General features: G+C 42.6%; 1 protein-coding gene and 1 pseudogene across 2 annotated transcripts in view; one reads left to right on the top strand and one right to left on the bottom strand.

Moving 5' to 3' along the window:
* Positions 1–2,070: 2,070 nt before the first annotated feature.
* Positions 2,071–18,285, top strand: part of LOC121826294 (cytochrome P450 3A25-like) — a 127,111-nt pseudogene continuing 110,896 nt past the window's right edge. Inside the window, exons 1-3 of the transcript XR_013047731.1 lie at positions 2,071–2,486; positions 3,945–4,067; positions 9,235–9,414. The product of XR_013047731.1 is annotated as a cytochrome P450 3A25-like (transcript). The remainder of the gene's footprint in view (positions 2,487–3,944; positions 4,068–9,234; positions 9,415–18,285) is intronic.
* Positions 11,591–18,036, bottom strand: LOC121826293 (uncharacterized). Its single transcript, XM_076560901.1, has 3 exons — positions 17,462–18,036; positions 13,594–13,709; positions 11,591–12,644 (listed from the first exon to the last, which is right to left on the bottom strand). Exons 1-3 carry the CDS (start codon positions 17,588–17,590, stop codon positions 12,542–12,544), a joined length of 348 nt encoding a protein of 115 aa, XP_076417016.1. The 5' UTR covers positions 17,591–18,036; the 3' UTR covers positions 11,591–12,541.

The following is an 18,285-nucleotide window of genomic DNA, read 5'->3' as shown; positions in this document are numbered from 1 at the left end:
AATTGCTCAAGAAACACATTTCACGTGGTGGTGCACACCCAGTGTAATTTACTCAGGAGGCCCAGGCAGGTGTAACCCTTGAACTCAGGGCTTTAAGATCATCCTGGGCATCATAGTAAACACAAGCCTCAAAAAATACACATGATAAACTTAGTGTTCAAATACATTTTTTCTTCCTATTGTATGTTTCTTCCCTAGCCTAGGGATGAAGGTCAATGGGTCAGTTGTTTACCTAGCATGCACATGGTCCTGGGCACCATCCTCAGCACTCACACAATAGGGCATGGTGTAGCTAGAGTTTTCCTGCCTTGCCCACAGTCAGGACAAATCATTGTTACCCGCCAGTCTAGAAGAGATACTTTGGTGAAGGTGGAACTTGCTGGCTCCTTTCAAAATTATCCCAGCCTAAAATCATTTCCTATCTTGGCAACTGATTCAACAACACCTTTGTTGGGATTTTGCCGGGCTCCAGCTGCAAGACTGCACATGAGCAGTTCAGGAGCTACACAAGGGGTCTGGGGTCTTGCGTCTGAAGTCACCAGTGTGTGCTGGTGATTACGTATGTGGAGAGTGGTCAAGCAATCTAGCATGCATGGTGTAGCTCTGTAAGCTCACCTGCACCTTAAAGAGTCGGACACAGACCGCACTTCCTCTCGGTCTGTTCTGTTCTCTCTCTTCACCCCCCCATCTCTCTCCCTCCCTCCCTCCCTCCCTCCCTCCCTCCCTCCCTCCCTCCCTCCCTCCCTCCCTCCCTCTCTCTCTCTCTCTCTCTCTCTCTCTCTCTCTCTCTCTCCTTCCCCAGGCCTGGTTCTCTTTTTCCCCCTAACCCTCTTCCTCCTAATAAAGCTCTGATACTGATACTGGAGTTTGTCGTGGCCATGACCTTTCCTGACAGAAACCAGCCTGGTAACCAGTGCAGATTATCATTATTACAACCTTCTGGATCAACAGTGACCCTGATGGAAGACAGAGGAGGCACAACTTGAGAAGCCTCACAGTAAGACTAAAATAAAATCTGTTTTCCTGGACACAAACTGTTTTCCTCCTTTCTCTTCTACATGACAGTTCTTATCTTAAAAATGATAAAATCACTCAAACATATGCTTTTGTTATTTCTCAGCCGTGAGCCACTAATCCATTTTACATGCCGCATGTTTACCAAACCACGTGGGCAGGTGAATGATAAGGGTGCAGTCCCGCTGATGCAAGCTCCCTGTCCATGGTGAGTCACAGGAACGCCAAGCTGATGACCTGATACAAAATCAACATTATTAGGCACTGCTTCCTCACTGGGATTAACACAGCCAGTTCTGCGGAATAGAAGTCAACTCTCATCTAGCTGTCTGTGGAATTAACTTGACTAGGGTCCCTGTCTGATACCAGCAGCTGTGTGATTTTGAGAAATCTGGTTGTCTTTTTTTTTTTTTTTTTTTTTTGAGAAAGTGTGTCTCTGTGTAGCTTTGCGCCTTTCCTGGAACTCACTCTGTAGACCAGGCTGGCCTCGAACACACAAAGATCCGCCTGCCTCTGCCTCCAAAGTGCTGGGATTAAAGGCATGTGCTACCACTGCCTGGCTCTGATTGTCATTTTAATTTTCTCCTCTTTGCAATAAAGCAGTGCTATCTGCTGGCCTCCCAGAGGGCAAAATGGGTTTTCTGCTAAGGTAAGAGGATGTGAGGCTAGGTGAGTAAGATGAGGCAAGGTGAGACAGAACAAGAACTATGGGATGGTAGGTGTGCAGCTCTGGCCACAAGGCCTCCCTCTGTAACTTATGAGCGTCCCCCTTGTCCTGTGCTGAGCTGGAAGTCTGAGATGTGCAGACGCCAGTTGAGGGGCTCTACAATATCTGTGCCTTTGAAACACTGCAGACCTTTCCCATCAAAGCCACATCCCACCAGAAAATGCCAGGCTCCAAATAGAGCCACATGCAACACATCCAATCATAAATGGCATGTGAGGCTTAAGCCTGCCCCTGAAGTACTCCGGCCCAATGAGCATCCGGGCCGAGACTCTAAACCTCCCCCATTCCACCTTGGTCTTCCTGCCTGGGACATTGAGCATGCTCAGACTTGAGGACGTTAAGGAACTGCTGAGGAGCTGCTGAGCCGTTGTGGAGGGGGTCTGTGGAGTTCATCTGGTGAGGGCAGTGCCAGGCCAGGATGGCCAGGCTCAGGGTCTCCTCAGAGTCTGGACATCCTCACAGCCCCGGTTCTGGGGAGGCTGAGGTGAAGACAAACCTGCCTTCTTGACAGCAGTCTCCTTTAGACCAGGTCTAGTGAGGCTGTCTTCTCAGAGACTGGAGACTCCTCACAGCCCAGTCCTCATGAGGCTGAGATGCCCTCAGTGAAGATCCACGATGGCAGGATGCAGTTCTGAAAAAAGTTATAGGCTTTCATCCAGATTATTATGTGTTTAACATTTATCGTATTTCTTTACTTCATCTTAGTGCCTGTGGGATCTGCAATATCCCCTTTTTCGTTCCTTATGTGAGTAACTTTAATAATCTTTCATTTTTCTTTGCTAGTGTGCCTAGAGATTTATCAGTGTTGTATAGACATAAATCTTTTTCTTAACTCTTGTCATCTTTATTTGTCAATTGAATTTTAATAATTGACTAGGGGCTTCTTATTAACTTTCTTTTTAGTATTTATATAAAATTTATGTCAGAGATTACAAATCTACTTAAGTCAGGTGTTAAGTATTTCATATCTATAATCCAAGCCTTTGGGAATCAGGATTCCATGAGTTTGAGAACAGTGTGGGTCACACATGTAACTCTGGATACACTGGGCTATGCTACAGAGTGAGATCTTATTGTAGAACATTCAAACAAAATCCAAATGTATTCAGTTTCATATAAAGTCATTTAATGTTTTAGTTTTTCTAATCATGGTTTAGCTTATTCCAGATATTTTGTTATGTTTTATTTCCACTTCCATACTTTTACTTTCACGGTGACTTTCTCTTTTAATCTATTTATTATTTTAAGAATGAAATGTTTAATTTTCATTTATTGGGGATTATCAAGATACTGTTCTGTTATTAACTTGTATTTTAATTTCCCTGTAGTCAGATTGCATATATCACTTTATATCAGGTTTTTTTTATGTTTATTTAAACCTGTTTAGTAGCTTGTAACATGGAGTATGTTGAAAAGTGACTTGTGTGTTCAGGAAATGCTGTGTTAAGCTGTCATTTGAGGAGGTGTTCTGTAAATGTCTGTGAGGTGAAATTGATTGACAGCAGTGTTCATGTTCTTTTTGTCTTTAATGACTTTCTCTGCTTTTCATTCTTTCTTGTCTCTTTTTACAGTAAAAGAACTTAATTTGATTATAATTTAAATTTTTCGTATTACCAAATCTTATCATGTGGATATATCAGGAGATAAATGGAATTTTCTATTCCAAATACAACATATTGAAGCCTTGTTATATAGGCGTGACTATGTTAAATTTTCATTCATAACCATCGTTACAGCATCCATTGTACCTGAAATGTTTTAGTTTACATTGAACATAACGTATATGTTCTTTTTCCACCTCCTTTGCAGCATTTAAAAAATTAGTTTGGGTGAAAAATGTAATCATTTAAAGACACTTAAAGCTGTAATTATGGGGCAATCTGAATATTATTTTACTAATGTGACAAATGGGTCTGAGGACCCAAGAAAATGACCATAGAATCCATAGTATTTGAGCCAGGCTGTAAGTCCTGCTGAAAATTTATTCTAATTGAAGTGGTTGCCGTGTATTATTCTTAGTGGTCAGAGCTTGACCTCATATTACTGCATGGCTGGTTACCTCAAAGTGGTCCATTTGGTAAGGAGAATGTACTTGTGAGTACCTAGTTTAACTTTGCACCCATATTTGTATTTCATATATTTGTTCGCATGTGAGATACTGTCTCAGATATGCTGATTGTGAAAAATTGTTTTCATCATGCAGAAAATGAAACTCTGCTCTCTATCTTCTACCATACACAAGCTCTGCACCAAATGTGCCATAGACCAGATACCCTGAAAATGCCAAAGGACACTGTAGAGAAAATACTCCCATTGCTAAGCACAGGTAAGTATTTTCTGAATAGGACTCTTGTCCAATAGTAAATGAGACCAAAAATCAACAAATAGGATCTCATGAAATTAAGACTTTTTATTTCATCATAAGAAAATATAATTTAAGTGGTAGCGTACAGAATATGAGAAAATCACTAGTGTAATAGTGGGATGAGAGCCCTGGCATTCTAGACCCCCATGAATCTTTCTAAGTGAATGCTACAGATGTTGTGTAGAACTCTAGAAAAGGAACAAGGAATTCTGGCTACAGCAGACGATATAGAGAGGTTGTGACAAAACAGGTTTAATTCTAGCATGGTGATATGGATTATTGTAATGGAGAGTCTCTGGGTCAGGAATGTGCAACAGGCTAGACACTCTGAAGATAAAATTTAGACCACTTTTTTTTCAGAGTTGAGGACCAAGACTAAGGTCTTGTGCTTGCTAGACAAGCACTCTACCGCTGAGCTAAATCCCCATCGCCTGACTTTTAAGTACATACTTTAGAGAAAAGTCAGAGGGAAATGGAGGACTTAAGACTACCAATGTCTGATGCCATCTCATTGACTTCCCTAGAATGTGTTGGACTGATCATTTTTGTCTTTGGGGCATGTTATTTTTATAAAGACAACAGACTTAGTAGGGGGGTTCCTAGCATTGAGCTCACCAGCACAAGGACACCCTTATCAATGATTAACCTGGAAATGTTTAAGGAAGGAGGAGATGCAGCAAGTTGATGAAATGAAATATGTGGAAGTGCCTGCAGTTGAGAAGTGAGGATGAGGTGGGTCACTCCATAATGTTAATCAAGAAAAGTCAGAATAAGGAAAATGAAATATGGGAGAAACTCTGGCAATATGTGAGAAAAGTCTGTATTTGTTAATGCTTTGGTGATTGTCATTACACATCACCCTGGGAGTTTAAAAAAATAAAATGGGATCCTTCTTTGAGAAATCATTTCTACAATTGATAAAATATTTTATATGAAGTTCAACTCTCTGAAATCTTGTAAGAAAAGAGGAACATTATGGACCATGTTTCTGTTAAAAGAAGTAGAAAAGAATTATTGAAGCAGATTTTGGGTTAGTCCAAGCTTCTTGGTAGAAAATTACTTTTGAGACATGTTTGTTCCTAAAATTATCAGCTGAAGTCAAGATTTGGAGTTTTATCAGACCACAACAGCATGCAGTATAAGACCATTTGTATTATGCTATGTCCATATTCATTGGTTACTCAGATGAGAGCTTGGATCATGGTGAGTGGCACATCCTGGCTTGCATGTACTGAGGATGATAAGTGTAAATGGAATGTATGTGATCCACACAGTTGGTACTCAGGATGTCAACTTATATCTGTACATGAAGTCTGTGACTCTAAGATCTTCAATAAACATTCTTCTGTGTGAATCTTTTGAGGCCTTGATTGACTGTAAAACATCAAGTAAAATTGAGGACTGGGATCAGAGTGCTTCAAGGTTCCCTCTAACTACCACATATGTTAATGATGCCCATTTGCTTTCATCTGTAAAGGAGCCATTGGCTCCACTGAGAACATGGTGTTTCTGGCTCCCTTTTGGTTAGGGTGTTGGATGAAGAAGAGAATATTCTGCCCACACATCCTTAAAGTTCAGGGATTCTGAGTTTAATTCTTCCTCAGTAGGCTGCAGGTCTCCACTGATAGCAGTTTATGGTCAGGATGTTTCTTCTCTTGGATTGCCTGGACTCCTTTCACACAGGGCTTGGTCCTTGGCTACTTGATATCAGGGTTTGGCCTAGGAAGAGTTCTCCATTGTGGTTGGAGCAGGTTCCGTTTAAATTGTCTCTTCAAACTGTGCTTCCTAGGGTCAACATTAAGTCTGACCACGTATCTCTCATTGGGTTGTCAGGAGCTCCCTTGATTTTAGAGTTTGTGGTTTATCTTCATGAAGGTCTATTGTTGGCCTGTAACATTGCCACTTTTGATTTTGCCTGGTTTGTTCTATGAGCTTTTTATAAGCTCTGAATTCTTTCAAATCAATATTTGTCCCAGACCTCCTTCTTCATTTGGTCCTTGGTGTCTTCCGAATAAGATTGGAGCTGGGCATATATGTTTTCTTGTTTTTGTCTGGGTGTTCTTTCTTTATAGGGATGGCCCAGCCCCACTTCTATTCTTGATTAGGGCCTAGGCATATCATAGTTGGGACTGGACTCAGAACTCCTCCTTTTCTCAGTTTTGGCCTGCTCTTTGTTAGCATTAAGGTTTTGATGCAACTGGCCCACATCTCTTCTTGCTTAGGTCCATACACTGTCAGGGTAAGGATTATAGGCATTTTTTTTCTTGCTTTGACCTTGGCCTCTTTCATTTAAGAGAGTGTCCCAGGTCGTCTTCTCTCCTTGTTTTGGCTCAGGTTTTTGTCAGGGTAAGTGTTAGGCCCCTGTGTTCTCCTTTTCCTGCTTTGCCCCTGGCCTCTTTTATTTGAGGGATTGGTCTGGGCCCACATCCTTCCTTAGTTTGGCCCAGTCTTCTTCAGGGTCAGAGGTGTGCTGAGGCCAACTTCTCCTCTTGGTGAGGGCCCTGGCTTCAGTCCAGGTAAAGTTCAGGCATGGATATTCTCCTTTTCTTTCTTTGAGCCAGATCTTTTTCTTCTGAGGGATAGGGTAGGACTCATCTTCCTCTTGGTTGGGGCCAGCCTTCTTCATGGTCAAGGTTAGGCATGGGCAGTCTTTTCTTTTCTTTTGGTTTCATTTCATTTTGTTACTTTTCCTTCTTCTCCTTTGCCCGTGGCTCTTCCATTTAATGGACTGGCCCAGGGATACCTCTGTTTTCCTCTGGGCCAGAGCTTATTCAGCTTCAGGTTTTGGTGAAGGCCTCTTTTAGGTCAGGGTTTGGCATTTTCATTCCTAGGGTTGGTCACTGGCCTTTCTGGGTAAGGGAAGCAATTGCTAATGTAGGCATTATTCCTGGTCTTCATCAGGTTCATCCTCAGGCCTTGGATAACTTCTCTCTTGACATCTCAGCCTAATGTTTAATACTGGTCTACTTTCACTTTAGGTGCTTAGCATCGGCTTTTTCAGGGGCCATGTTGGCCTTGGGTACTTTCAGGATATGGCTGTGTCCAGGCAGTTTTTGTGTTAGAGTTAAGCCTGGTTACATTGATATTCTGGGAATATTGGTACATATTTCTCTTTAGAGTTGAAGCGGGGCATACTTTTGAGTGTAGGTTTGACTGAAGCTACTCTGTATTTGTAATTAGCCTTGGATTATGCTCAGCCTTTCTGAATAAAAATAACATGTGGATATTGATAGAGGACTGTATTTATTGTGCTTCTCTTACATCTCAAGTATATTCTGAAGTATATTGGCTCCTTGCAAGAGAAATGGGCACAGACACCAGCACACAGCACAGACTCCAGATGAAATATTCTACATATTACACAAATAGAAAGGTGACATAGGGAGGAGACAGTGGTGCTTGGGAGAGTCTTGCTGCTGCATTGGTGACTGTGGCCACCATGTGCAAAATTGTTGCTTCTCAGTAAAGATAACAAAATAGTGTCCCAACAAGTTCTCTGCTGCCTTCCCTTCCTTCTGTGGTCTGCTCCCATGAGGATGCATCACAGGAAGTTAATTTAACAGCAGAGGCTGGTCCTGCATTGACCTAGAGGCTGCCTTGATAGGCACATAAGGGTTGTGCAGATCTTCATGAGGCCTCTTATGCAGTGTGGGCATGGCGTCCTCTCCTGTTTGTCGTTCATGGCGTGTACTATGAGGGTGTTCCTCTGGTTCTTGCTATGGAAACACTTCTCAAAATGTCATTTGTCTTCTACCTTGAAAATCCCTGGAACAATGAACCATGCCTTTGTGATCCCTTTTAAGAAAACTCCTCGTCATGTCCTCTCACTAATGTGACATCAGGTCTTCCCATAAGGAACATCTGCACTGACTTACCAGATTATTTCTGTTCATGTTATTATTGTTGTGAATCACAGCCCACTTTAGTAGAGTGATCTGCCAACCTTTCAAGGTTACAGATGTAACCATGACAATGATCCCTTATGTAGTGTCACAGAGGCCAGGCCACACTCAGCTCAGGGAAGCACAAAGTTGGTGAAGCTATGCAGATGTCTTTAGACTGGTAATTAGGGAAGGTGCCTGGAGACTTCAGTTTTCCTCATTGCCTGGGGACAATTTCCCATCCAATCATCATTTCCTACTATAGAAGCTCACTGCTGAGAAGAGGAAGGTCATTGGGGAAAGGTCAGACTCAGTCCATATGTACACAGTACAAATATTTGTCTATCATTTCTGATGCTCAGTTTATCATCAAGAGTCTCTCATCATGAGCTTGTATTGTGCCATCTGCAGGACCTGCAGCTTGGGGAACAGAGCTGTTTGAAATTTGCCCTCCAGCCTGTTCCTTCACCATCATTAAAGACACCTTGAAGTGGGATTGAACAGAAAGTAGAAAGCCATGAAGCTTTCCTTACCACCTCTCATCATGGTAGTTGATGACTTCTGAGGCTGTCACTCACTGGATACCAGTGTAACAGCAGTTCATCCTGTCCCATTTGGAAAGTGGAGTCCTGGGACAGGTGCTGACTCTGCCTCAGCTGTTGTCACATTTTCTAACAAACACAAGTGGAGATTAGCAGTAGAATACAATGGACATATCCCCCTCTGAGAATACCCCTTCCCAATCTCCCACTGTCCCTTGCCTTCATGCCTCTCTCCTTCCCTAAAAGGCTTCTCTCAAGGCTGGTCACAGATTTCCAGCAATCCTTCCAACTCAGTCTCCTTAGCGTTGGGTTTCCTTTTTATTCTTCTTTTCCATAGATGCTTTTTTCTTGCCCTAACATGATATTTGAAGGACAATGGGAAGGAGGCACCTTAGAGATCTAAGGAGTTAGTCAAGGTATCATAGTTTTTCATTCCTCTACCTTAGTGCAGATGGAAACCTACACTTAAGAATTGTGGCATGCAAAAAGAAAGAGAACAAAACCGAATCAACATCTTTTATTACTGGTCCTCAACCAATCAAATCTCAGTTATAAAAGAAAAACTGTGGGTAAATTCTTCCTGTGATTTCTAGATGAAGTGTAAGCATTGTTCTACCCTCAGAACCAAACAGGATTTAGGGAAGGGTGGCCTCAATTAAACCAGCTATCTAATCACAGAGCTTGAAATCCTTTTCCTGTCTGCAGCAGCAGAACCTCGAAGAAAAGTTATACAGTTGCCCAGCAGGGATACCTCTTTGTGGTCTCAGCCTGGATGCCTGTGGCAGCAGTTGCAGTAGGAACAGCCCACCTGGAAGTCTTCGGGTCAACATCATTGTATCCTGGGAACCCACAATTTCCTGTTCTCCACCAAGTTCTGGATGGCCAGTAAGTGTTTTTAGACTTACTTGATGGTGGTGATTTACTGTAATCTGAAAGTGCAGTGGAAGAGGAAGGAGAAACTGAAAACTTATCTGTGCTTGGTGTCAAATGGTATCTGAGGGACTTAAAATGTGACATAGATTGTAGATATCCACCTAAGAAAGATCCTGAAACATCGACACATTGTTAGTAACATTGTAGACAACATCAGTGCTCTAGAAGCATGCAAGTTCCATGCACAGAATGAAGCATGATCAAGCATGCCCCACCACACTGTAATAGTGCTACCACCCCATTGTAAAGGATGAAGACACCATCACTGTTATGTCACAATACACACATGCTTGTTTCCATAAAACACACACAAATATGTGCCCACATTCATACATTTAAGAAAATGTATGTGTCTACACCTTTGCATGCACACACACACAGACACACAGACACACACATACACACACAGAATTATACTTTGAAATTCAAATTAGATGTACAATAAATTGGCATAACAAGAAATTAAGTATAAACAAACAATCTTTGTGGCATTGGTATGCATGTGTATGGTATGCATGTTGTATGCAGAACTATGAGTATAGTTATGTGCATATTTTTATAAGTATCTATATGTTATACCTAATATGTACAACCACATCTAACTGCATATACATGTGTATATAAATATAAAGATAAACTGAAATCCCAGCTGTCAGAAACCAGCCAAGTAGGCAGCAGAACTTTCTGAGTGGCTGGCTTGATGTGTCAGCTCTTTCCTGCCTTCAACTCTGAGTGCCTATTATGTTTATTAACAGTATCATTCATTTGAAACAATTCTGCACAAACTTTTCACAATGCCATTAATATTAAAATATTCTCTAACTTTCAGAACCAAAAGAAAACCCTCTAAGGCAGAAAGCCACGAGTCGATCATGAAAAGTACCAGGGATGGGCCAATGAGATGGGTAGTTGGGTGGAAGGAAAGAGCTGACTCCTCCTATTTGTTCATTGACCTCCATATGAACAGAATGACAAAATGGCATGGCGTGTAATCTATATTCATTCTCTCTCAACCATATGTATGTATTTATTTCCTCATCACAAAATAAGCAAATAGGTAGATAGATGTTATTATTTTAAATACCAATCAGAAGATTTCTATACACTTATCATATGATATAATTAATTTTTAAAATAACAATAAAAAATCTCATGCAGCTCACAACTGTTTGTAACTCCAGGACCAGAGAAGTTGACACCCTCACACAGGCATACATAAAGGCAAAACACTAATGTGCATAAAATAGTGAATAAACAATTAAATATTTGTTGGATCTAGTGGCGTCAGGAGCCCCACAAGCATCCACAGAACTAACTAACCTAGGTTCATAGTGACTCAGAGACTGAACCACTAACCAGGGAGCATGCATGGGACTGACCTAGGTCCTCTGCATGTATTTTACAGTTGTATAACTTGATCTTCTTGTGAAACTCCTAACAATGGGAGCAGGGCTTGTCTCTAATGCCTGCTTTTGGGACCCATTCCTCCTACTGAATTGCTCCATCTAGCCTGAATGTAAGAAGTCATGCCTAGTCTCACCACAACTTGATATAACATGGCAGGCAGATATGCACAGGAGGCCTGCCCATTTCTGAAGAGAAAAAAGAAGAGGAGGAATGGATGGGGAGCAGGAAGATTGGAGGGTGGGGGAGGGACTGAAAGGAGAGGATGGAGGAGAAATTTTGGTTAGGATGTAAAAACAAAAATAAACAAATAAATAAAACCAAATTTATTTAAAAAAAGAGGAAGAATGTTGATGGTTACCATATTTAAATTTGAGATACTAAAAGAATGTCCCTCCAGGGACATTGCCACTTATTCTAACTTTATAATGTGTTTGCAGTTGTACAGGGATTGCTGGGGATGTCTTTCTGTATGCTGTGAATGTGTTGCTCTGAGTGATTGATAAATAAAACGCTGATTTTTCTACTTTGTAGTGGGTGTCCATGGAGTATGCTATTCCATCTGCATACAAGATGCCATCCCCCTGTTATAGCCCTGAGACCTATGGCTGAGAAATCCTTGTGCAGCCCAAGATTCCTGTAACTGGCTGAGATACATCCAAGCCTGTGAGTTCAGGGTTTACAGCAGTGTGAAACCTCACGTGACTAAAGAAGAGTCTCAGAGTGAAGCTGAAATTGGATTTTATTCATAAAAATACATTCATTTTACTCAATGGGGTCTTTCAAAACAGCATTCCTTATATACAATGTATAGCCTTAGCTAACTATTAAAACCCAATAACAAAAATTAACAAAACCTTAAACTAAAATAAAGAAAACCAAAATCTAAAGCATAAATATACCAACATATAAACAAAAAATATTAAGCAAATTTCAGGAACCTTTGGAATTTCATTATGGAAGAGCAAATGAGGTGAGGAACTGGCTTATTCTCTGCAGTGAATTATCTTCAGCAACACTAGCACATGACATGGCATCAGCTTTAGCATTGCACTAGAGAATCTTATGCTTTGGGTGTGGTCTGTATGGATGGCAGTATGATGTTAACACAGTCTTCCTTTCCAGATTTCAATCACATACGGAATCAGCTCATCAAAGCCCTTGATAGGAAGCTCACAGAAGAAATCTTGCTCACCCACATGTCTTCTTCCATGTTGTTTTGCCCCTCACTGGGGCCACGTGCTGATGGATGTCAGGGTTCTTAGTAATTTATGTTGTGTCCTCTGAATCTTAGACTCTTTCTGATACAATCTTTTCTCTGGGAATACTGAGCCAATGGATGTGGATCAAACTGTGGCTGGACTGCCTGATGGTAGGTTGATATGTGCCTCACTAGTGAGTTCACACCTGAAAAGAGGTGGCATTTTCTGAGGAGGCCGTGAACCTGGAGTGTAGAATGTCATGCCTTCAAGGTGTCTCTGGCTTCTTCCAGCCTTCTCAGTTTTCTGAAGAGGTGCTGTCATGGAAAATCGGTAAAGAAAATAGGATTCAGAAACAGTTTTGCTTGCCACTGTGAAGAACAATCAGGGCCTATTCATCCCTAGTAAACAAAAGTTAAGAAAGAAAACACACCCCATGAACACCCTGGCTGCTGGGGATGGGGCTCAATGGTGTCTTACTTGCCTGGAACATAGTGTTTCTGCCCCAGCAGCTCCATCTGCAGGAGGCTCTCTTCCTGGGCTGTGGTCTGCTCCAGTTCCTGCTGGAGGTTTTCAAACCTAGGGGAGGAAGGCAGCTGGGGCACAAACCTTGTGGGGACCTGCCCTGTCAGCTTTGAGCCCCCACCAGCTCTACTCAGCTAGACAATCAAGCATTACCTTTCAGCTGAGTTCATTCCCTGCTTCCCTACGGGAAAAGGGTCAGAGAGTACCTGGGCAAGATTTTTTTCTCAGCTTTTAAAAACTGCTAGAAGTTGAACTGGAAAATACACACTTTGCTGGATTAGAAAAAAAACAGCATATTTCTCCAACAGTCCAAAGACATAATTTTGGAGAAATATCAGTATGTCAATGTCTGAGGCACAGTTCAGGAAAGATGTAGCTGGCCTTGAATAGATACAGGTGAATGTGAACTTCCTGGAAATCTCTCTGCCCGCCCTCTAGTGGAGCCTACACAGCAGTGCAGAAAAGGCTGTGGTTATTCCTACAGCTCAGAACCCTGCATGGGGTTAACTTGTGAGCTCCTACTCTGTTAATGACCAAGAGTAAATCTTCTCATGGGAAACTGATAAACACTGCAGAGAGCCTGCACTCAGCAAGGGTGTGCTGTATGCAAATCTGCAAAAGGTGGACACTTCTCTCTAAAGGTGATGTTCCTGATGGAAAAGATGCAGGGGAACACTTTCCTTCATGATCAATGATCCTCCTTTCCAGGTTTCTGGCTGCCATGGGAATATTCATGGGCAGATCTAATCTAATAGATGAGATACTAGAGCATACTAGAGGTCTCAGAAGGGAAGAAGGGGACACAGTCCCCATGAGACCACGGAGAGAGCATATTGTTTCCTGGTCATAATTCTTGTTGACTGAGCCAGCAACGACACTCTGAGGAGTTCTTTCCATGCCCGTGGCTGGCAGCTTTGCCAATTGACAAAACTCAAAGAGCACGGAGATCCAGGTACAGCGGACCCACTTGGATCCACCTGCTTCTGGAAGCCTGGGCTCCTACCTCATCTGGGACACAGTGAAGTGATGCTGCAGCTTTACTGCTAATTCCCTTTGCTTGGTGAGCAGCTCCTTCTGCTTCAACAGGGACTGAAGATTTTCCTCAAGTCTTTGATGTTCCTGTTCATTAGAAGATTGTTTTTTAGGGGAGGGCATCCTCACCATGTACATAAACATGCACACATACACACACACATTCTATCAACTATCTATCTATCTATCTATCTATCTATCTATCTATCTATCTATCTATCTATCTATCTATCTCCAGCACACACATGTATATGGATGCACACAAAAAAGCACACTAAATTCCATCCATGCTTAGTTTCCCAGATGACACTAATAAGAGTAAGAAGAGATCGCCTGAGATACCAGGAAGAAGAAAGTTACCTTTCATTAACCTACATCCTCTCTACCCATATTCCAGCCTAGAGTCAGGAAACACAGGATGCTTTGAGCACAAGGATGTAGAGAAGATTGTGTACTTTTACTCAGTTTTGATCATTTTTCACCTTATTTTTAGCTTATATGTGCAGGTGTTTAGCCTGCCTGTGTGTCTGTATAACATATGCATGCCTGTTGATCTGGGAGAACTCAGTGGGCAGATAAGTCAATGTGGTGCTTGCCTTGAAATCCTGTACACACACAGGTGAACACCAGGGTTCCTTGATCTGTCATCTAAGCTCTCCTAGCAAGTTCCCCAGTCTGTGCATTGAAGGCTTAGTTCCCCAGCACAGGACCCCTGGATGGCAGTGGACCAGCCCCTTGCTCTCACTCAGTGCTTCCCAGTGCCTCCAAGGAGGGCAGCTTCCTCCTGAAGAAGCTCTCTATACCACAGGTTGCCTCAATTTAGGCCCAAAGGAATGAGCTCAGAAAACTAGAAAATCACTACAATCAGTAATCTATATTAACCTTTCCTTCAAATAAGATGGTTGTGTCAGAGATTTCTTTGAGTAAAGGACTGTTGACTAACTCACAGCCAAATGACTGCATATATTATTCCAAACTTAACAATATCCGATGGACCACATTGTATGTTTGTACTCATCAATGATGGGTATCTGAATAGTTGCTAGTTGGGATGTTCTGAAGAGTCCTGCTGAATCCCTGTTGTCCCCTAATATCTGTGGACACCACTTTCCATTCTGGAATCAATGCTCCACCTGAAGACTGTGGTTCCACTTTCTGAATAATTGTACATAGCTTCTCACAGGGCTGCACCATTTTACACTACTAGCAATGTCTGAGAAATCTCATTTCTCCCAACTCTCCATCAGGCTGATTTGAACTCAGGATGAAGAAGTTTGGAATAAAAGTAGTTTCTGAGTGCTGCAGACACAACATGGAGTGGGTACTTGAGAGTATGGTGAGCCTAAGCAGTGCCCTGAGACAGCCTCATCTCACACCTCACCATATCTGTGAGTCTTCTGCTGGGCTGGGATGCAGCCACAAGCACCTCTACAGTTCAGAATTTTTCTGAGAAAAAAGTCCAGGCCAAGCACCTAGGACCAGGTTAGCTGAACCAAGGTTAGGCAAAAGTGAAAGGAAAATGGCAGCAGGTGATGAGGAGAAAAACAAAACAGGATGCAGTAAGTCATCAGTGGTCAGCCTCCTTTCACCCGGAGCAGAGAAGGACACAAACCAACAGGCAGCCTTTGCTGCCTCTCAGTAGCCTCTTTCTCACTGTCATGGACCCAATTACTTTGTTTTTCTCCAGAGGGTTTCTTTGCAGAGAAATAATTCTGCCTCTACAAACACCTGAAAAACTTTTAATTTGCATCAATTGTGTGGCCTTGCATGTGTAGTTAGCTGTGTGGACATGCAGAGTGATGGGCAGCTCCATCTGTCCTTTGACTTAGGCAAAGTGGTACTAACCAGATTAGGTACAGTACTTTCTCATTGAAATCCATCTCCATCATTCTTAAAGATGTTCCACTGTTCCGTGAGAGAGTGAACATACACTTAGAGGCTCAAACACACATTCTCATTCCCCAAAAACACACATAAAAACAACAAAAACACACACCTTTCTTGAATCCAGAAAGGCAAGGAAGAAGACTAGAATGTTGCAGCACCTTTTCTAATCCAGGGAAGGAAGTGGGTCCTCCCTGCTGTCTGCAAGCCTCTTAGACCCGGCCATGCTCTTCTGTCCTGGCCTGAACTAATTTCCCTTCCCAGGGAAGTTCTTATCACCAGACTCACTGATCATACAGAGAAGTAACAACCTCTGCACAACTGAGTTGGACCACATAAAACCAAGTACTGGGAGAAAAGGGTGGGACATGAAGCCTCCCGATAGATACATGTTGAGCCATCATAGTCCTCACTAAACTTACCTAGACTCCTCCACAGAAGACATTGACAGCACCAGAGACTAGAAGTCACCCATTGTCATTACCCAACAACTTTTGACCAGATTACAGTGCACATTATATGAAAACAGCCCCAGGTCGTCAGTAGAAGTCTACTTAGGTCATCCACAGCACTTTTCTAAAATGCAGCAATCCATACAACTATCAGTTGGAATCTGTCCATAGACACAGACACGTACATGATAGAGTGAGCATCAAAATGTCAGGTTCCATGCTGTGAAGCCAGCAGACAAACCAGACCTTTGCTAGGAAGTTACCTTAATGCTGTGAAAGAAAAGAAGTCTACTTTTTATTTTTAAAGTAGCTCCATTGTTTGATTTTTGTTATTTATTACAAAAACGTATGAATTCCAAAGTAATAAAAATGTTTAAAAATTAAGAGAAACCAACAAGTCAGTTCTCTTTCTGACCAAATGAACCATTTAGCAACGAGATGAGACAGAAAAACACAGGACGCTCTACTGTGAGGAGACAGGAAATCCAAAGTTCTGTGGCTATCCAGCTTAGCCAGAACAGAAATTTTCAGGTTCAGTGAGAGACCCGTGCTGAAGGGAATAAGGGAGAAAGCAACAGAGGACACTCGATGTCATCATCAGACCTTCTAAAACATCCACAGATGTATGCACCCTCAGACAGGCACACTCATACACAGACACAAACCCCTCAAATCATCAGTGATCAGAACGCAGGGAGAAGGACATCACACAGAATGAGGATGACATTACCAGTTGGATTAATACTCCTCACATTGGCTGTTATAGGTGAGTCCCACAATTCTGCATCATTTTGGACTAAAAATGCCTGGGGAAGCATGTTGTGTTTCTGCAGGCTATGTTGATGCAGTTGGCTCAAATGTGCCACCCTGACCCCTGCCTGTTATATGCCCTTGCCAGATCCCTGGTAATCCAGTGATCTTCTGAATGTAAGATCCAGGATGGGAGAACTGGCCAATGCCACTCACAGCAAATAGTAGTGACAAACTGTTAATTTAGTTTCTTGAATTGTGAACCAAGAGCTTGGCCAAGTAAAGAGAACACCATGGCAGTCTGGGAACAAGAGGGTAAAATGCCATATGACACCCAAAAAAGATGTCTATGAGCCAGAGTCATGTGGCTTTTTCAGGGGGCATTCCTCCTTCCATGGTGTTTCTGCCTCTGATCTCACATGACCCCTGCCAAGCAAATGAGACCCAGACCCTTGACCTGACTCACTCAGATCTCTGTGGCTCCATCATAGCATGGCTCCTCCCATACTTACAAACAGGTGAGTGGTATATGATAGACCCATCTCCCTCAATGAACTGTGTCTTCCAGCAGAGCAGTATGGTTTGCTTGCTCTAAGAGGCTAACTCCCCAGAAAGACTTGTAAATGATCACAGAAGTGAACTATTGGATGGGATGGGTCAGTGGGATAAGTGAGGAGATGGTTACATGGGTGTGAGTATATGTGTGTGTATGGTCAACCTGGTGGCCAGGTGGGCCCTGCTTCTTCAACCTACCTGGAGCTGCCTTGTCCAGAGGGCATACATCTTCTCATGGGCCTCCTCACAGAGCCTCTTTGCCTCCTCACAGGACTCTTGTAGTAAAATCTGCTCCCCCTGCAGCTTTTTCTTGTCTTCTAGCAACATTCTCACTTTTTCCTTCAGCTGAGTCTGTTCACTCAGGTGCTGACTGTAGAGGGTGCTGAAATATCACAAGAAATGATGAGGTCCATCTCCATCTGCCACTCCTGCCTCCTAATACCATGATTCCTGCAAGGTCCCATGTCCCCATCCCCAACATCTGGAGCCCTCATTAGCCATGACAGCATCACTCAGGTGCAGGCCAAAGCCAGAGAATAGCCAAATTCCAGAAAGATTTACACTACTTCTGAAGACCCTGACAGCAAAGAGATCCATGTACCTATGAAGACTGGATCTCCTACCTCCCGCACACACATCCTGGTGCTTAACTGTTCATGGTATTGGGAAAACATGAGCAGATAGAGGGAAACCATGCTCTGAGGGAGACAGAAGACCCATCTGGAATACATTTCATCTGTGTGTCCCATGTAAACCAGCTCTGTAAGCTCCTGCCAGAGCCACATAAACCATGGTACAAACAATATTTTCTGTCTAGAAGTTCCAGAAGCAGACCAGGAAAAGTTGGAAGGGGCTCTTCGACTCTTCACACTTAGGAGAACTCAGTCTAGGAGGCACAAATCCATGAGCTATAAGGCAGGCTGCTTGCTAAGAGGTAAACAGACTAGAACTTCAGCCCTCACTTTGGTTCAATGGTGGAGAAGGGAAGAAGATGCTGTGGGGTGTCTTTCTGTATGCTGTGA

Source organism: Peromyscus maniculatus, chromosome 23 (assembly GCF_049852395.1).
Source record: "Peromyscus maniculatus bairdii isolate BWxNUB_F1_BW_parent chromosome 23, HU_Pman_BW_mat_3.1, whole genome shotgun sequence".
Lineage (NCBI taxonomy): Eukaryota > Metazoa > Chordata > Mammalia > Rodentia > Cricetidae > Peromyscus > Peromyscus maniculatus.
This window is presented reverse-complemented; position numbering and strand designations above follow the sequence as displayed.

Bases quoted from the DNA above. Each gene is read 5' to 3' on its own strand.
- LOC121826293 (XM_076560901.1), bottom strand. From the start codon at position 17,590: ATGTTGCTAGAAGACAAGAAAAAGCTGCAGGGGGAGCAGATTTTACTA. The intron at 13,710-17,461 runs GTAGGTTGAAGA...TCTAATGAACAG, and splicing joins TCTGGACAAGGCAGCTCCAG to GAACATCAAAGACTTGAGGA. The intron at 12,645-13,593 runs GTAGGAGCCCAG...TTCCTCCCCTAG, and splicing joins TTCACTGTGTCCCAGATGAG to GTTTGAAAACCTCCAGCAGG.